The sequence below is a fragment of the Dermacentor andersoni genome, chromosome 3 (genome assembly GCF_023375885.2).
Source record: "Dermacentor andersoni chromosome 3, qqDerAnde1_hic_scaffold, whole genome shotgun sequence".
Classification (NCBI taxonomy): domain Eukaryota; kingdom Metazoa; phylum Arthropoda; class Arachnida; order Ixodida; family Ixodidae; genus Dermacentor; species Dermacentor andersoni.
The window spans coordinates 52,767,245-52,787,402 of record NC_092816.1 but is presented as its reverse complement, the minus strand read 5'-3'; the positions used below and the strand labels follow the sequence as shown (position 1 = coordinate 52,787,402).

General features: G+C 43.6%; 1 protein-coding gene across 3 annotated transcripts in view; it reads right to left on the bottom strand.

Annotated features, from left to right (window-relative positions):
* Positions 1-20,110, bottom strand: part of CenB1A (Centaurin beta 1A) — a 27,076-nt gene extending 6,966 nt beyond the window's left edge. For all 3 annotated transcript variants that reach the window (XM_050195926.2, XM_050195917.2, XM_050195910.2), the window contains exons 1-21: positions 19,711-20,110; positions 19,301-19,358; positions 19,151-19,209; positions 18,853-18,913; positions 18,704-18,757; positions 18,535-18,593; positions 17,812-17,995; positions 13,681-13,725; positions 13,496-13,591; positions 13,298-13,372; positions 11,252-11,511; positions 10,333-10,459; positions 9,713-9,798; positions 8,544-8,660; positions 7,116-7,280; positions 6,709-6,935; positions 6,030-6,311; positions 4,289-4,391; positions 2,922-3,039; positions 2,155-2,264; positions 1,315-1,481 (exon numbers count right to left, since the gene is read on the bottom strand). In XM_050195926.2, coding sequence (XP_050051883.1) covers positions 1,315-1,481; positions 2,155-2,264; positions 2,922-3,039; positions 4,289-4,391; positions 6,030-6,311; positions 6,709-6,935; positions 7,116-7,280; positions 8,544-8,660; positions 9,713-9,798; positions 10,333-10,459; positions 11,252-11,511; positions 13,298-13,372; positions 13,496-13,591; positions 13,681-13,725; positions 17,812-17,995; positions 18,535-18,593; positions 18,704-18,757; positions 18,853-18,913; positions 19,151-19,209; positions 19,301-19,358; positions 19,711-19,763 — 2,506 coding nt within the window. In that variant the 5' untranslated portion in view covers positions 19,764-20,110. The remainder of the gene's footprint in view (positions 1-1,314; positions 1,482-2,154; positions 2,265-2,921; positions 3,040-4,288; positions 4,392-6,029; positions 6,312-6,708; positions 6,936-7,115; positions 7,281-8,543; positions 8,661-9,712; positions 9,799-10,332; positions 10,460-11,251; positions 11,512-13,297; positions 13,373-13,495; positions 13,592-13,680; positions 13,726-17,811; positions 17,996-18,534; positions 18,594-18,703; positions 18,758-18,852; positions 18,914-19,150; positions 19,210-19,300; positions 19,359-19,710) is intronic.
* Positions 20,111-20,158: the final 48 nt, after the last annotated feature.

Sequence of the window (20,158 nt, the reverse complement as noted above, 5' to 3'; positions counted from 1 at the left end):
GGCAATGAGCACTGCACATATGGGTGGAGGAACATACAACTCGGCTGAAACAACCTACGCTAATGGATTTAAGCGCATTCTTTATATTTTGGCTACACAACAACACTATACCCTGTTACCAACTTGGTGCAGTACAGCATAGGCTATAGATCGCGTCAGCCAGTCACGAACTATAGCTGGCTGCATGTTATAGAAAAGGAAGGAAGGCTTGCCCGCTGTGCCCTGCTAATCTTTTTGCGACACTTCCGTTCAGGCGGTGTCGCACGGAGGATGACCAAAGGTGGACAATGAGAAGCTTTTTTTTTTCAGCTTCTCTTTCCAGTTGGCTGATGCAACCAATAGCTTTCGCCACACTACTGTAAGTTGATGACATGAAGTACAGCGTGTTTGTCCAGAACTCTTTTACAAGATGCCTGGAATATGGGCAAAAAACATGCTGCCATTCCATTTGCTCTTCTTTCCACTTTTACTAGTAGCTGGCACCTCTCATGGCAGCCATGTGTGTAATGCTAACGCTGCAAGGAGGTCCTGGCAAAAATCACAAATGGGAAACATGTACAGGCATGATCGGAACAGCTGTTGCACCAGCAATAGTATCTGTCACGTGTGTCTGCCCACAAAGTGAATCGGGGCGTGCAACATTCCAAGCACTTAGTTATGGAAAGCACTGGTTCATCTACAAAACAAACATTGGTATTTAGCACAACTTGTAGTTGTATAGTATTCGTACAGCACAAGAATAGATGGTAACATACCAAATTGAAGTGCCTGTTGATTGAACACATTTGCCCTCTGGAAATGCAGCCCATTACTGACCAGATTAAGCACCACAGGCCACCTTTAGCAGCATAACATAGATATTCTGACTGGGAAGTTCTTAACGGTGACTCAAGATTATATAAATGATGCAGTAGCCTACAATAGCAACAACTACGACAACATAAAACGAATGACATGATTTTATAAATCCACTGCATCACAACTGCATCAATGAACTTTAACTTAGTGAAGCTATATCTGGCTCCTTTGTGACAAAGTGATTTAGCTTGCTGATGATGCAGGCATAATTCAACTTGGCTATCACTCCAAGACTTGCATGCACAACCCTGACTTTCCTCTGCACAAGCAGCAGTTTTCTTAAATATCTATCTGCTTTGAATACTGCAGCTTCATGCTAGCGAAAGCAAGCACAACCTTCCTCACACGTGAACAAAACCCAACAGTTGCAAAAGCCTGCAAGCATAAGAATGTGAACTCGATAAAATAAAAGAAGAAAAAAAGAAAAGATAAACCCTTTGTGCCAAGACAGCAGACCTGGGTTGCCAAACTCATCACGGCGAATCTCCTCATTGAGCTTGGCGAGCCTGAGCATGGTGACGATATCGGGGTTGGCGTTATCCACAGCCATCTTCAGTGCTGTTGCGCCATCCTTATCCTGAGAGTGCTGATCAGCCCCATGCTTCAGCAAAAGGCACACTTGCCTGCAAAGGAATGGAACGCATCAAGTAAAGATAAGAAAAAGAAAGTCCACAGATCTTACTGTCTCTTTTATGTCTTTGTTGTTTTTGTTCAGCATCAGCTATGTAGTGCTTGCACTTTCTCAATGCAGCTAGCAGGCTTTCGTAGTGGCGCAAATAAGGAAATTGCACAAATAAGAAAATTGCAGTCATCAAAATCGAGAAAATATGCGGTTGACATAAAGTTGTGACTTATTATGGAGAGAACAGGTCAGCAAAGTGTCCAAAGCTTGTGCTAAATGAAATTCACCACGAGATATCACCCTTGCGTAAAATGTGAATGTGTCTAAGCCAGTTCACCAGAACCAGGAGAGTTATTTATACCTGACTTTATTACTTTTATAACAGCTTCTGCATATACAGTCAAAATATATTTGCAGTATGTGTGCCTGGAAAAAATTACATTTGTGTTTTATTCACAGTGGTCTGTAAGAGCTTACATTGCTCCTAGCAGAAAACACCCAGCGTTTTTAATGCAGGTACGTACTATACCGATGTTCGGTGGTCCACTGCTATGCCAAAAATGTGAAATGGGGCCGGGCCCATCGTAAACGCGCTAAAGGTAAATGTGTGCTGCAGTTGTCATGTGGCTTGTACAAATGTGCAATTTCGAGAGCAAATGAACAGCACGACACACCCTGTGTTCCCCAGCAGAGTAGAGATGTGGAGGGACGTGCGGCCGTTGTCGTCGGCACTGTTTGATTTGGCACCATTCAGGAGGAGGAACTCGCAGGCCATGATAGAGCCCTGCGTGCGGAGAAAAAACAAGAGCAAGCATTGCTGCACCGTGGCTGCACACGCCTTGTGGTTAAGAACCAGAGCAAATTTCTAGAAAAGCAAGAAAACAACTGCACATATTTTCAGCATGCCAACGTGGTACACATGTTTAAATACTAGTCTCTTTGTCACAGATATTAAATGGATGTTAGGAATCTGTTCTCAGCTGATGCTGTAACTCGAATTGTTTTATCAGTCTTGCTGGGCAAGTAAAGGAAGGTAGAGAGAGAGAGAGACTGTTGAAAGTGCAAACCTGGGCAGTCTAAATTCAACTGCTAGAAACTACAGCTAAATGGTGCAGAAATGGCTTCACTGTGCGAACTTGTGAATTTCACTATAGAAATGCTTTAGTGAACAAATTTTAGGGTGCTGTGGATAATTATTTCGCTCCATGATGGCATTATGCTCAAAACTAGAAGAAACACAAAGAATATCAACAATTTGCATCACTTGAGGTAAGGAGTTAAATTGTAATGCGCAAAATCTGACTATGTATGGGAACACCCGACAATTTCAGCTACAGCTTAGCCACCGTGCTTTTGGCAACTAATGGATTTGCACTTTGTGATACAGTAGCTTCAATTCTGGACATTTACTCAAGCTGCCCAGAAGTTAACTGAAACTCACACTCTGTATAGCCTGGTGGAGAGGGTATCGACCCCCTTCATCCGGATTGGGCCAGTTCGGGTCGGCTCCATTCGCCAGGGCAAGACACATCACTGGCAAGTTGTGGGCAGCTGCTGCCCTGTAACCACAACGAAAATATTGTCGCCAGGATCTTTACACAAGCTCTGTAACACTCCGAAGTAAGTTGTATCACACCAAATAAGTCCTTCAACACTTGATGCATCATATAGTACTAAGAACAAGTGATACCAAAGTCCACAGCATGGTGTGGCCACTCGCAAAAAAATCAAGGGCTGCTTGATATGATAATGTATGCAAGCCTTAAAGGGGTCCTGAAACACTCTTTGAATACAGTAAGCAAATGTCGCTGATCTGTCATAGAGGCTGCTGTGAACATGTTAGCCAAATATTACTGCACTGCATGCAGCAGGGAATGTACAATCTCCTGTCAAAAACAGCAAAAAATTGTGTGCTCTCACTTCCGCAATGTCGTGATGCAGTGTCACTGAAAAAAAAGCTTGACCCACCAATGCTATAGGCAGATTTCATGATTGCGAGAGCTTTCTCAGTAATACATAATTGCCAATTTTTAGTTAAATAAACGAAAATTATACATGTTTGCGATTTCAAAGAGACAGAAAAATTATTCTGTCTTTGCACTGCGTGTGGCCTCTGAGGTGGCAGCAGTGTGCTGCGTAGCCTAGTCTACCGTGGCCCCCAACGGGCTGCTGTGATGAGCCACATGGGCCACTGGGTATTTGCAACTGGACAAGTTGTCTATTCCCAAATTGTCTCTTCGGACACACACCTAGTGACACATATTCTGTGGCAAGTACACAGTGACACAAGTTGGCATGAGAGAGGTTAGACATAGACGTCATACTGGAAAGCGCATGAAGCTTCAAGAGAACGCAAACTGCATTAGAATGAAGAAAAGATGCATTTTCATAAGTCACACTTTTCCATTCTCTTGAGATTATTGCGTGGTACAGTGAACTGCCAGCCGTGGTGCGAAACTTGAAACGCCTGCTGCGCGACTGCAGCTTTTGTCTTGTTTCTCAAAGAATGAGGTGAACACTGCATCTCGACGTGACATTTTCCAAATACCTATGAGCAGCTTAAAGCGAGAGAAATTTCAGCAAAGTAGTTTCACTGGCACCACATGCCTGTACTCGCTAACATCTTCACTTATGCACTACCCCAGGCAGTGCACAAGGCTTACCCTGGGAACGCCGATATTTGTTACGCAGGCGCACGAACTTGAAAACTGTGTGTTGAAATCAACAGCTAGCCATCGTAATATCCAAATGTTAGTGTATGTCTAAGTAAACAACAGGAAGTCAGTAGAGCACAGATGGGAGGTATACCTGTACAGGAGCAAGCTGGGGCTCAGGTTGGACATGTCTTCTTCCTGGGTTGTGTCCTCTTCATCTTGTGTCGGCGACTCATCTGCGCTGTCCAGCTCCAGCTCTGTAGTATGCGCAGTTCGGGCAAGGAGGAGACTACATTTCAACACTCACATTCTGGTGGCACGATAGACTCTGTATAGACTCAGACTACAGGCCCTATAGACTGTACATACCTATAGACCTTGAGCTTACACCATCTTTCCAGCCACTGGCTATAGCAGTACTGGAAACGCTCAGCTGTGAGAATAGTTTTTCCCATAGATGCATGTCGTGTGGCAGTGCTAAATTTACATCCAGTGTATAACACTTAACATAATCTGCCTGACTACACCACTGTTCACAAATAGGTCCCAAACACTACACGTTGCAGCACTGCACCTAACAGCCAGACATTGCCGTGTTTTATCAGTCCCAGTAAAATTCTCTAAATGCCCACAGATATCTTTGGGTCACAATACCAGAGCAAAAGCCAAAGAGCTTGTGCCATTCTAAGAGAGAAGAAAAAATAAATTTTACATTATCACTAAGGCAAAAGATTAGTAATCCTGCCCAAACCGTAAATTAAGAGGAGAGCAGTATCTTCATTTTTAGCTGTTGTATAAAAAAGATTCAAATGAAACTAAGTTTTTGTTTAAGGTGTACCACAGAGAGGTGCCCACCTTTAAACAGAAAAACAAGTACCAACATAAACAAAGGATTCTAGTGGCTTTGCTACTTCTTCAAAAGTAAGAATGTTTCAAAGCAGGCACTTATGGAGCAGTTTATCCAGTTCCAGCTACTGCCATTTTAGAAAGGCTAACATTTCACTGTGGTTGGCCCTTAGGCAGGTAATTGTCAACTAGCACTGCTCTACGCACTACTTTCAGCTTCCCTTCTAAGCCGCGCATCCGTCTTGCCAAACTGATTGAAAGAGCTTTGAGGTGACAACAAAAATGTGCAACACAGAGAAGTGCTTTTGTTTGTTGTGAGCTTTGTAGGAAGTAGTGGCTGGCTTGTACCCTTGACATAGTAAAATTGGTAAGGGTAGTAGAGAATTGCACAATCTCCCCACCAAACCTCAGCATTGGCTACTGCGAGTCTTATTCAGCCCTTAATGCATTCATCCACAAAGCTCCTGAAACTCTAGAACAACAGCTCAAACAAGCAGTAAAAATTTGGCTGCAAGTGCGATTGAATGCACATGTTTGAACAGGTACCCCCCACTGTTTTCGTGGCACTTAACACTTTCCACTGTGTGGCCGTCTGCAATTTATTTCTCATTATTATTTTTGCATGTTCACATTATTAGATGACAACTAATTCACCCTGTTTTGGAGAGCATGGCAGACTGAGGCACTTAAGGCTTACAAACAAGGTGCCTATTTATTTCCCTTCAGAGGGTTGAAGCAATCAAGTCGAACCTTCAAATGAAAATCAAATAATGGACTATGAGATATGCTATAGAGGGGGGACTATAAAATAATTTAAACTGATGTGATTTTTTAACGCGCGCTATTGTCTCAAAATACACAAGCATTTAATTTCTTTTTTTTAATTTCACTCCAATGCAGCCACTGCTGCTGGAAGTCAAATCCGCAGCCTTTGTTGAGCAGCACAAGACCAATAACCCCTAAGCAACCGTGCAGGTGTCAAGGCTCTTAATGAGAGATTTCACAGCACCACGAAGAAACTTACATGAATGCACATGATGCATACTTGCCTGAAGGTGGTGGCATGACCTGGACGAGGGACTCCCCAAAGACGAGCACATCGTCCTCGGACTGGTTGGAGGACATCTCAACCGCAGCCTTTCCTTCACTGTCCAAAGGGGGCAGAGAGGTGCCCTCCTTCATGACCACCCCACTCTCCTGCGAGGCCATGCTGAAGCGGGTCTCTGAGCCTACAGAGCTCACAGACAAGGCGTCGATGCTGACAGGGGACTTGTCGGCCGGCAATGCGACAGCGCTGCTGTGACGCCGGGAGACTCCAAGAGCAGTGTCACCTGACAGGAGCGATTGCCAAGGAAGTTTCAGTCAATAAAACCCAGCAGTGTGTGGGCAAACATTAAAATGTATACTGCTTCGGATGTTCCAACAATTCTGATATGTTCTGCTACATAGCTGCAAACTTGTGAGCTCCATTTCAGAACTTCAAAATTTTGCAAACCTTCATAATTTCTTTAACATATCTGAAGTTTTATCATGCCTCCTGCGTGATACAACTTTCCCGTTTGTCATACTGGAAAAGTTTTCCATTTCCATTAAACACAGCAGGCAAGTCTTACCTGAATTGCTACAGCAGTGCATAATAAAGCACTTCTGCCTTTCCAACACATGTGAACAGAAAAGTCAAAACAGGGTGCTAGGTAAAACCAGGTTTGAGGTGACAGTGTAACATACCTGCATCTACTTGACGCTGGTCTTGGGCATGAATGGTCCTTCTGCGACGGTGCATTTTGCGAACGCTCCAGCGCTGAGGCAGCGTGGCTTTTCGCAGAACCGGTGTTGCTGCTGGTGACGCACGTGACGCATCGCGTGGTGGGGACAGGCAGGCCACTGACCCAAGAAGTGGCTTCACAAATGCCTTCTGCAAGTACTTAGCCTTAATCCAGGCCTCACGGACACTCCTGCAAAATATGCACGCAGGTTTAAGTAAGTGTACAGGCCTAAACTAAAAATCTGCGTGCACAAGAACGAGGTTTCTCGCACTAATGCAATGCACAGACATTGCATTTCAACAACTGGTTCGTCTACAAAACCCTCATTTACAAATGTGAACAAAAGACAATAAACAAAAAGAGAAAGACCTGCTGCAGTCTGGTGTGGCCCTGACAGCAATGTTTTCATCCACGCGAGCCTCGTAGACACTGTTGATGACTGTGTTGCCCAGTTCAGCCATCACCTTGAGTATTTCTGGCTCCCAGGTGTCGAGTGTCAGGGAGCGCACTTTGGACACGTGCACACCCATGCTCCTGGGGAACATAATCAAGGGATACCTTTAAGATGGTGCATCAATCAAGAGGATGATCAAATGATTCTGTGTTCATTCATCATGGTAAGCTATCAGTAGCATTAAAGAGGCACTCATTTAGCGCACTGACAGGCTGACAGAGCTACTGCTAGCTCTCAGCATTTCTCACCGAAACATAAGCCAGGATCTCGGTCAAGATAACGTAAAACTATTCCACTCTGTTTTATCCATAATACGCTAATTAGCCCTCTGTAATTGGTCAAAAATTACGGAGTAAATGTTTTGATCAATTACAGAGGGCTAATGTTAGATTTGGAATAAAAACTGAGTGGAATAGTTCTACATTATCACGGCCCTTATGCTGTGGGAGATATGGGGTTCTCCTCCGTACTCTTGGGACAAAGGAACGACAACACAGTAGTGCAAACAATCACAAGGGCATTTATTGCAACTTTCATAGATCAATGCCTGCTAGCCGAGTTGCTATCCCCAAAACATGCTGATGGGCGCGCGACAAATCTAGAAGTCCGACTCACCGCGACCGCATAGCGAGCGAATATGTTCGCCCCATGCTGGATCCCAACGCCTGGTCGTTCGCGTGTACGGTCACGGGAACGGTGGCGCGTTCCAAGGCGGCCACGCGAGACAATCTCGCAGAAACATGGAATGGCGCACGCGCGGCACGTCCGGCGCGTTCGCCGGTCAAGAGCAAGCGCCTTTCTTTCCCGCGCCTAAGCAACCCCGCGGCAGCGCAACACTAGCGCCATCTCTCGCACTGCGCTTCAACCACTCCGACCGCCGCGGGCGCCAGGCCACGCGGCGGGCGAAGCCGCCCTGCAGGAGACGAGCTATGCGGGAAAACTAGATCTCAGGGGAGGCGTGAGTCACGCATCCCCACAATGCACAATTCTACTATGCTATACAAGATTCCACGAACAACTGATCTGAATCGAATTATGGGTTCTATTGCCTAAAAGTAACGCAGGGGTTATGAGAACAGAGCAGTGGGGGGCTTTAGATTAATTTTGGCCACCTGAGGCTCCTTAATGCACCCGAATATTTTTGCAGTGCACCTCTCAGCCGGTGAACGACATCACCACCTCATGCTCAGCAGAAGACGGCCAAATCCACTGGGACACCGTGACAAGTCAGCCTGCAAGCCTTTCTTAAACCACATTGACACCACATGTTGCTCTTTCACTTAACCAAAGAAAAAGTACTACATTGGTCCAAAATAATGCTATACTTAGTGTGGCAAGCGCACCTGTGTATCCCAGAGCATTCGATGCACAGAGTGATGCCCAGGTTGATGCTGGCCCAACAAGGTCCAGGTGAACGGCAGTCGCAACACATTTCATTCCCAGGGATGCCAGTGAGCTGGCTGCAGTCGCACATGAAAATGATTCAAGCTTAGGTGAGCATGGAAGAAAAAGAGGGAATGTAGAGAGCACTAGAGAGAATACTAGGTGTTTCTCTAGGAGCGTGTCTCTATCAATGCCGTAACTGTGGCACAGAATTCCCCATCGGCAGACAGTCAATGTGTCTAGCAATGAATGACTGCAATATAAACGTTAGGGCAGCAAGATTCAGATCTGCCGTAAAAATGTTCCACTTCGCAATGTCCACAGACCTTGAATTTCCCCTCTTTTCTTCTTTTTTATCTCATTTGATCATTATCATCACCATAAAAAAAGTATATTTTTATGTCCACTGTAGGATGAAGACCTCTCCCAGCGATCTACAGTTATCCTTGTCTTGCGCTAGCTGAGCTAAGAAATTCAGGCAAAGGTAATGCATGGGAGCATTTTTCTGTTTACATTCCAACAGAACACAAATTAATACATGCAGCGTGAAAGGCTGCGCTGGCTGGTTGTGCATCTCAGAGGGAAAAGCAGCAGGGAGACAAGGCAGACAAGACAGGATGGCACCCCTTTTGGTCTTTAAATATCACATGGAAACCAGTCATTACAAGTTCTGTAATGATACACAACCCCACCGATCTATTGATACTGATATACTGATCCACATGTTACTAACACACAACAAAAAATCTGACTAACATCTATTCCATGTATGGTCTCATGGTCTCAACCTTCTTCCTGCTTAGACAGCATACTTCCTTTTCTTTGTGTGGAGGGGGGGGGGGGGGCTTGAACAGTCATTACAAGTTCTGTAATGATACACAGCCCCACTGATCCATTGATACCGATATACTGATCCACATGTTACTAACACACAACATCAGACTAACATCTATTCCATGTATGGTCTCATGGTCTCAATCTTCTTCCTGCTTAGACAGCGTACTTTCTTTTTGTGTGTGTGTGTGTGGAGGGGGGGGGGGGGGCCTTGAACAATACCTATCTGTATGATAATCTACATGATAGTATAGTTCTCCCATGAGGTCATTGTGAAGAGCGACGGAACACGTACATGTGAGCCCTTGGAGGTTTTGGTACTGGGTTTGCACTCTGCCTTGAGGTCGATGACAATGAAGAATCTGAGGACGCTTTCCATTCCTGCATTTTCAAGCATAAAAAGCTTGGAAACTTTATTTTCAAACACAACCATACCATACCATACGCACAGATGTTTTGTTTAAACCATGACTAATTGCATGCGCTCTGTGCTAAGATTTCGAATTAGGCACCATCTGCCAATAGGCATATGGGGAATAAGCAAACACACAAAATAAGGTATGCACATGTTCTTTGTGCTTTTATATTTGCATGTTTACAAAATCTGCTAAAATGCCTAGCCGGACAAGTCCTTCAGTGCAATTACAGGGGTTACTTCGGCTTCACGTGAGGCGTTACAACTATTCTCTCATTTAGTGTGCAAAGGGTGCACAAACGAGCTACTTGGATCAGCATCAACGTCCTGAAAAACAGTGCTAGCTACAGAACCACACAACCACAGCAATAGGAACAACACAGCCACTGGCTATACACTAGTCACAGAAAGCACATAGTATATATGAGAAAGATAGGAAGGCATTGATAAAGTTGATAGTAAATGTAATCTGTTTTTCAAAAGTTGCCCAATCAACCCACATTCTTTGAAAGCTTCTCGTCCTCGTCATCTCGTGCAGGCTGGTCTAACGCGCGTGAGATTCCTGACTGCAAAGCAGTGATCCAGCAGTCATACGACTCTTGAGAATCAGCTTGTAGCATGTGAGTCCTGCGTAAACAAAGTGCAGTTGAATTAGCGTTTTGTACATAAGGCTCCATGTTTAACTAATGACGAACCCAGGATAAAATTAAACCTGAACAGCTAGTCTACAGTCAATGTAGACAGATATATAACCCATAGAGCAATAAAACATGGGAGAAAAGAGACATTGGCCTGAAATTTGATTTCTGGGCCAGCCAATTGAAGACATGCAGCTGAAGTCAATTTTACCACTTCACGGGCCTTTTTCAAGGATGCAAACTGCGCTTCCATGAGGCCTTTTGCACAAAAAACATCTTGGCTACCCATGGACAGTGAACTTGGACAAAGGTGGTGTGCATGATGGAAGACAAGATGCATGTAACTTGGCACAATACGTTATCCCAGTAGACATTCCCCTGCAGAGCACTTGACTACACCACACCTGACAAACGTGATAAAACTCGACTGGACACCATGAGCAATAACTGCTCTGATGCATTCATGTGGCAATGTTTTCAACTACAAGAGGCTGGCTCCAGGCAAAATAACCGATTCCTTTGTAGCCAATTAGCTGGCTCTCCTTACCCTGCTTGGTGCACGCTTAACTTCTCCAAAAGCAACCTTAAACTAATAGAAGAAAAATAAGCCCTCATTATGAAGAATCCATCAAGATGGCAGGCAATGAGCAACATTTCCAGTAAACATGAAGCAGGAGCGATGCAGGAAACAACCTGAAGCCACACAACTTGAAACACTTAATGAACTGATTATAAATACAGCTGGTAAGATGACAGCATCTTCTAAGAAATTTGGACCCACTTTGAAGGTGAGAGGACCTCAAAGCAGAACCGTCGCTCAAAATCCAGTGCGGGTTTCACGGTGCACAGCCGCAAGTCTTCTTCCATGATTGTGCGCTGCTCGTCCTTGGAGCGCTTGCGGTACACTAGCTGACCATTCTGGATGATGAACCACCGCCTGTTCCAGGTCTTGAAGGCATTGGAGGTCCGCTTGAACAGGTATCCTTCCAGGCTGATGCCGTTGTTGGCCGAAGGGTCCTTGTGGACTACTGGGATCACATCCTGGCAACAGAAAATACTGTATTTAACAGAAAATTGTAGCCTTACCATTGTATCAGCTTACCCACCCAGTCGTACTCCAGTAAACAGTAAAATGGTAACATGCTCCTGGAATAACAGAAGGGTACTCTGCTTTCAAGTTCTCTCAACCTTTTCTAAAGCCCACACTTCTTTTCCAAATCTTTTACTGGGTGCGGACCTTACACATCTGTAAAGGTATGTTTAAGCTTCAGCATTACAACCTCTTGTAAGGCCCGCACTTTCTTTTTCAGAATACTTCACTGGGTACGGGCCTTACATGAGGCAGGCCTACATATAATTAATGAAGCCTCAAACTGTGCTCGGAGTGCTGCACCGATCACCAATGCAGGGCGAACTCTATGCACTGTTTTGTCATCCGCCAAACTCTCCAACTAGGTCTCAGTGGTGCCGCTTCGATGGAGTCGGTGACCAAAGTTACAGCCTGGTGCCGAGTGTGAGATACAGTGATGATAACGCCATTGTTGGCAGGACAACTAGTACAATCTAATATTGACTTGCAGAAATTAAACAACGTAAGTATGTGCTTGACGCGATATTTTTTTTTTTTTTTCACTCCAAAGTAAGGCTGACGACATTACAAGAGTAAGGATGGTATTTAAGACAACGGCACGAACATCAGCAGTAGTGACATTGTCTGATGCTGAGCTCAACCAAAGTGCATGTTTTTTTTTTTGTTGTTTTTTTTTCACATTGCTTGGCTATGCATTCATTAACTGGCACAAATATTTTTGCAATGACATAAACTTCCTAAAGCAAAACATTGCCCCGCCAAGATGTGCTAAGCATCACAAGAATGCTACAGTACATTACAGTTCAAAAACGATGCCACCAGGTGCTGCCATCAGCACTACCTGTTGACTTTTCCATTCTGCTAATCCACAAAAGCATTTGTCTACCAGCTACAACTCTCCAACATTGCCAGAAAGGCTACAGCAACATTACCATGCACATACCATTGCTTTTGTACCTCATTAGTCTGGAGCTGAGTCAAAGTGTGTTAGCATCTCTTTGCATGAAAATGTAATAGACACAGAATGCAGGACAAAAGAGCAGAACTTATCTTCAAATATGTAATGTCGAGCTTCATGAATCTGTCATCTTTTCCCGCTATGAACTCTTACGGTGCCAACTCACTCAACTGTCAAGGAAACATTGAACACTTCATATCAAGGGCTACCTTGGAACGAGACATGAGACACTGGCCTAGATGTAAAAAACGTGTTTGTGCTCTAAACCTGAAGATTTTGTAAAGTGGTTAAGTAAGTGCTTTATCACTAATGTAAATGCATACAATTGTGTTTACTTTCTGCCTATGCAAAGTGTAATTTCATGCAACGATTATGTTTACACACTGCAAAGGTCACAACTTTTATATCCCTTGTATTACCTTGATATGTACATGTATATACATTAAGACATTTATATTCTCGTGTCCCTGTGGCACATCCCCATTCTGTAACTAGCGGCACTCACCTGTTCTGGAGGTTTAGCCAAGAATGAGTACACACCGAGAGGCATGTACCAAATGGCTAAATAATAGAAAATCTAGTAAATCAGAGAAGCCGCTCGATATAATGTGCTAGTCAATTAAACAGCTAGGTGTGCTATGGAAATGCCTACGAGCTTACAATATGTGTTCAATTGTAGCCTTTTGCTTTGCTTCAATGAGAGCAACTAAAGTATGTCAAAGCTTCATCTTCATGAAACTGAAAGTAACAAAAAAAAAAGAAGCTTGGGCAGGATTTACCTTTGAGGTCACAAGAGTGTGCCTTGAGTCAAGTTGCTTTGAAAGGTCAGCAGACTCCTTGCTGAGCTTGTCAAGCTGCAAGGCGGCAAAAAATGAAATCATCAGCCATTCATCCACAACTTCTAAATGAGTGTTTTTAAAAAGAATGACACAGTCATGCTATTTTCAGACATTCCAAGCAATGAAAGTGGCACTCACGGTGGCTCCCAGCTGCTTTAGAAAGGGCTCAGAGTCCTCAAACAGGTCCGAGCCTTGGTGAAAGTATGTACTGTAGGCACCCATGAGAGATAACAGCTGTAATATGAAGCCAAAATAAAATGGGTTACAATAATTTCAGACTGGCACTGCTATGCATCAGCTATTGATTATTATGAGCTACTCACAGTTTGCAGCACCTCATGCCTCTTCTTAGACTGCAAACAGCTGAGCTGTATATAACGAAAAAAAAAAAAAAACTTTTTCTGACAAGGTTTTGTTCTAAAGATTGCATCAATAGAAATGATGTCATACAATGTAAGCATTAACAAGTACACCAACTACAAAGCAAGGGGAGTCAAACACAGTCAAAACAGTGCGAGCTTTCTTTGAGCATGTTTATATGTACAACTTATTTCAGTTCCCACTAACTAGCCTTAGCTGTGGGTCTCAACAGTGTATTCTGTATGGGTATCGCAAAAAGTAAGCAATTACCTGGAAGTTATGTTACCATGCTTATTTTAGTTAACCAAATGAGTCACAAGGAAACCTGTCAGATGGATGCAAAATCATGAAAAGAAGAAATAGCAACGAAGAAAACTGACACTCTATCCTCAAAAGAAAGCTTTACTGCTGAAGAAAAATGCATCCTGGTCAGGGCACCAAATCCTACACCACTGCCTTTTAGGGGCCGATGCTCTACCAAACCGAAGTGGAATAAAGCTGGGGGTTTAACGCCTTGAAGCTTCGTAATGGGCTGTCATGAGCACTGTAAGTGGGCCCTCTGGATTGATATTGACCATGTGGGATCTTTTGCATTAGGGCAAAGCATGATCCATGAAACACAAGTGTTTCTGTATTCTGCCTCCGCTGGAATCTGGCACTGCCGCTGCCATATTGAGATAGTAACCAAGCCTATCAGCCTCGCATATAAAGCGGGGAGTGACTTCAAGGCCAAGGATTCTGGTAAAAAGCCTCACCAAGGTCCTTCAATACTTTTCATCTGGTCATGAAACTTCCCCAAAAGTTTCATATAGGAACAGAAGGTCGCACCAGAGGCGCTGGCGTAAGTAGAAGGTCAACAACCTGCCGCACCGGACGGCCCGGCCTGTTTGATCACGTAAATCTTTCATGACGAAAGGTGTCTGTCCCCCATTTATTTCAGCACGTTTGTAGAGTGAACATGCAATGGGAACTTTTGGAAAAATAATTAAAAGTGCGATGCATTTGTGTTTGAATTATACACAGCACCGTTTCATGATAGACATTGGCCCCCTCCCCACTACAGTCGGGTACAACTTTAGAAAAAAGGGGAGGCCCCGCCTAGATGACCGAAGCGCGACAGCCGAATGCTTCCACGACTAAAATAGTCCCGCTGAAAAAGTCGCGCTTCTGAAATGTGCAATTCTCGGTATAAATAAAGGTGCTTGTATTTTGATGACTGGTTTAGAAGAGCTCTCATGTGCTACAGCACATGCCGGATCGTGAGAGAAAAATAACCCCGTGCCTTCTACAGCGCTGCCCGTCGTCTGCTCTTTAGCTTCATTGCAAGTGACAAAAGTCACTTGCGGCGCTGTGTTGTGGGAAAGCACATCGAGCGCTGGCAGCACACATTATGCCTGATTGTGTCACAGCACGCATTCTACAGCTTGCGCGTGCAGTAAGCACTGGTGGACAGCAATCAAATCGACGGTGCTACACAACGCTCGAACACCGCCGCTAGACGCTCGACTATCTCAGTGCTGACAACGATTGTTGATGCTAAGTTGAGGGCAAGAAATCTTTGCGTTGGAGGCTTCTTTTGAAAATATTTTCTGTTGAGACACCCGTAGGTTTGTTTCATGCCCGCGCACATTCCTCATTTCTCCTGAGAATGGTTTTGCTCCATCACTTCACCCTGTCCAACGAAAAACGAAGCAACACAGTGCATGAACGCACCCGCCACTGACAGTAGGTACCAGACGTTGGCAAACTTTCCTCGTCGTAACTTCATTCAGGAGTGAAATAAAATAACATGGAACAAACATGCAGGATGTGTGTTCGTAGCAGTGTGTCGCCACGGGATCCTGTTTTCAGGCAAAGCATAGCGCAACGTCAGCGATGCTCGCTGCAATATTTCTTCGCCGGATCATGGCTCAGACTAAACGCACGCGGCACAAATGGTGCAGCGTAAGCTCGCAGTAATATTTCCGGCATCATAGATTATCACAAACAGTTCGGGAATTCACTCTGATGAGGGGCTGACGCACACAGCTGACGCCACTTCGCCCAGTTCGAAGCGTGGGCGGCCATCTTCTCTGCCGGTGGGGTGACTGGCTGTCCGGCTCATGACGTCGGTCCAGAGTGCGCGCCCATTGGTGGATGCTCGTGTGTATCCGCCTCGGAGGAGTAAATGCCCCCTTTTTTCTAAAGTTGTACCCGACTATAGTGGCCTTCCTTCCACAAACTGTTTCGTTTGGCTGTCTCATTTGCACTTTGCCTAGTTAGTTGCATTAGTCACTTATTAGTTGATTAGTTAGTTAATTATATTTGCTTAGTTATTATAGTTACGCAGGTTATTAGTGAGTAATTTTGTTATATCAGTTGGATAATTTAATCAGCTGGTTAGCTTGGTTAGTTACTTTTGTTAGTTATTTATTTTGGTAGTTTAGTTGGTGAATTAGTTATTATAATGTAATTAGTTTATTGATTGAGTTGGTTTTGTTACTGTAGTTTGTTACATTACTTCTTATTGAGTTTACTTAATGTAAGTGTTAGATTAGTTACTTAGGTTAGTTAGTTATTAGTTTGATAATGACCTATTTGTTTGAGTAATCAATCAGCTGGTAATTAGTTTAGTAATTAGTTTAGTAATAATTAATAATAATTATTTAGTAATGTAGTAATACTTTAGCAATAGAAATTCGTTTGGTAGCCTTCTAATTAGTTTAGTAATTAGTTGGTTAACATTGTTAGCTTGAAACGCAGGTTTCTTTATGCATAATTATGTAAAAGTGTGACGTGAACTTGCTCTGTAGTCAGTTTGTAACGATGGAGTAGTCCAAGTGTAAAATTGGAATTATGAATTAAGCTGCTGTTGCGAATGCAGTTGGTCCTAGAAATGAAACAAGGCATTGTAGTTGTTTCAAAATTGTTTGCATTCAAGTTGCTGAACACTGCACAGAAACAGGGCTACGATTTGCACATTGTGTTGACAATATTCACGCGCCAATACAGGCAGTCAACCCTTGCGCAAAGCGAGAGTACACACAGAACGCCTGTGGTGTCCGTTTGGCGTCTCCTTCATTCCACCTTCTACTTGCGTCAGTGCTACGTCCACTGCGGGCACTATATGGAGCTCTTCCATAGCGTTACGCAGAAGTTTTGTGACCAGATAAAGATTATTAAAGCACCCTGGGCCTCAACTTATATTCAAATAAATATGGTATGTACCGTGGTAGCAAAATTTTCAATAATCTGCAAGAACAATTTGAAACAGCACATTCAAGATGTGTGTGCAGGTTTTGGCCAGCAGCTTGGCTTGACAACACGCTCATCTTGTGTGACCATACCAATTGCACAGTCGTGTTTTAATGATGGTGCAAAACGTGTTTGTAATCTGCACTGCTTACATGACACATATCAGCACAGCAAGCTGCCAACAGATTGTCAAAGTAGACAGGAGCCTTCTTGAAGAAGCTTGACCAGGTTCAATGCTCGTTCTTTCTTTAGTAAATGTGTGTACTACTACTTGCTTGAATTCCTTTCACACAGACCAGATCGTGACCACTTGTTCAGTGCTCAAGCTCCCTTAAACATATGAACAGGTTGCACATCATCATCACCATCAGCCTGGTTACGCCCACTGCAGGGCAAAGGCCTCTCTCATACTTCTCCAACTAGCCCAGTCATGTACTAATTGTGACCATGTTGTCCCTGCAAACTTCTTAATCTCATCCACGCATATAACTTTCTGCCGCCCCCTGCTATGCTTCCCTTCCATTGGAATCCAGTATGTAACCCTTAATGACCATCGGTTATCTTCCCTCCTCATTACATGTCTTGCCCATGCCCATTTCTTTTTCTTGATTTCAACTAAGATGTCATTAACTCGCGTTTGTTCCCTCACCCAATCTGCTCTTTTCTTATCCCTTAATGTTACACCCATCATTCTTCTTTCCATAGCTCGTTGCGTCGTCCTCAATTTATGTAGAACCCTTTTCATAAGCCTCCAGGTTTCTGCCCTGTACGTGAGTACTGGTGAGACACAGCTGTTATACACTTTTCTCTGTGTTGCAGATATATAGCCCCAATAATGAATGAAACCAACATGAACATACTTGATGAACATAATCAAGTGTCAAGTGCTGAAAGCAGGACCGAGTGGCAATCAGCACATTGTGGGCATCCTCACACTCCGAAGCCTTGGTGCGTTGCACCTGCGAGTTGCGGAACAGCGCATTGTCCAGGTCGTCACTGATCTTCTCAAAGTGTCGTCGCGTCTCCTTGCTCTGGCGGATGTCCCTGAAATAAATCGAGCATTGACAAGCATGGCTGAACAGGCCTTCTTGCATACCTTATGAAGAGGTCTAATTATCTTTTGTATGTGCTTCACAGTACTATACATAACTACATATACTCTATATTTCACATTACAGGTGTTATGCATGTTCAAAATTCTTTACTTCAAATAAGATGACCAGTTAATAGACAGTACTAATTCTCTCCCACAAAAATTAGCTTGTTCATGCTGTTGTCAATAATAAAAATACCTGCTGACACAGTCTATAACAGATACGTAAATAAGGTATTTGGAATTAAGACAAGAAAGTTAGAAGTTGCTGTTTACATTATTATACTACTGTATATAAACATGCAAGTCCAAAAGAACTGCAAAACATTAGATGTAACTAAACTTGTGCAGCTTGTAGCATAGAAAAGTTACGTACTATGCTATCACTTTGGAAATGGTCTTAAAAATTATGGATTTCAACAAGTGTAAAATTTAAGAATTTAATGTTTGTGTGTTAGTGTGTATAGCTGGGTAAACATTTCAAACTTACACCTTGATGAAATGGCTCAGGTTTTTCACTATAGACTTCTGTGCATGCTCGAGGAGTATCTGAGAAATAAAGAACAAACACAAACACATAATAAATTCCGTCCTTCCTTAACAGATAACCTATAACATTCACATGTGCCATATTTGCAGAGTCATGAAGTTGCACTCACCGACTGATATTTCAACACGTCTGTAAGAATCTGTATAAACCTATTTAGAGAACTCTGAAATGATGAAGTTCACATTAGTAAACACTGCACATCCCTTGTCTGTCAAATGACAGGATGCGTCCGCTAGAAACCAAAAATATATTACAAACCACAATGGATGCATCGTCCTTGAAATAACCAACCAAATCCCAGATGCCGTTGATAAATGCACTATGAAAACAGAGAGAAAATAAATGTTTACTCCATACAACAAATGTGCTAATCTCAAAATAGAAAATTAGCACAGCATATGTCATAAACATGCACACACACAGGCTACAGACACTAGCATTTTCGTAATAATTGGCAATCTGCATTGATATTAGTGACGTTTTAACGAGTTCTGAGAGATGTGAAAAGAGTTGCAACTAAATCTAATCGTCAGACAACTCAAATGGGCGTACGTACCTCTTCGCTGTGACATGGCTTTTCCCAGTCTCAACCATGTTGGTGCACAGCTTTACCAACTGCAAGGCAAGATTGCAATTAATATTTAACGAGACCAATACGAAAAAGAATGGTTTCTGGCAGCGGACTGATCCACGGGCGGATACTTACTTTATCAAGCTTAATTTCTAGTTGATCGATGCTCTCTTCATTTTCCTCTAGTGCCTCCCTAAGTAAATAATATAGGATATATTACTTTCATCAAGCACATACTGCACTGCAATAGCGTTCTTGCTCGCAGATCAGTGGTTTAGTGTAACAAGATCCGCCGCCAAGCGACGCGAGCCCGGAGGGAAGTCGTTAATCTGAAGGCTATCGCCTTCGAAGCATCCTGTCTATCGACAGGCATATATTAATCGAGACAAGTGAAACTTTCCGACATACAAGAAATACTAGTAAGTGACCTTAAACTGCTCTGAACATTGAGAAACGGTGAGAAGATAGCAGTACTTTCGTACAGCGCAGAGCGAAACGGTAAACTGCAACCACCCATACACGACCCAACTACCGAGGCAACTCACCGAAATTTCGGAGAGTCCCGGATACATTCGTCGAGGTCTATGATCGGCCTCATGATGAAGTGTCGCTTCTAGATTCGATGCCAGTCCATTTGATCGGTGTTGTTGGTGCCGTCTAAAAGCTGTTACGGAGAGGTCCACCTGAGCCACAGATCAACACACCATCGTCTATATGAATCATGCGACTACAGACACCCCCCCTCTTGAACGCGTGCGGCGTAACATGGTAACATCGCGGTGATGGCGCAAGCACTCAACCTAAATTCACTCGTTCTCGAAGAAAAAAAGAGAGAAAAATAAAACGCATTCAAGAATCGTGAGACGGTGCGGCCATGAAATGGGATTTATTTCCGTGCACGCCGGCTAATCGGCGTGAAGAAAAATATTAGCAAATAGCGCAAGTACACAAAGCAAGGCGAAGTAAAAGTAGGAGGCGTCATCTTCTTCAACG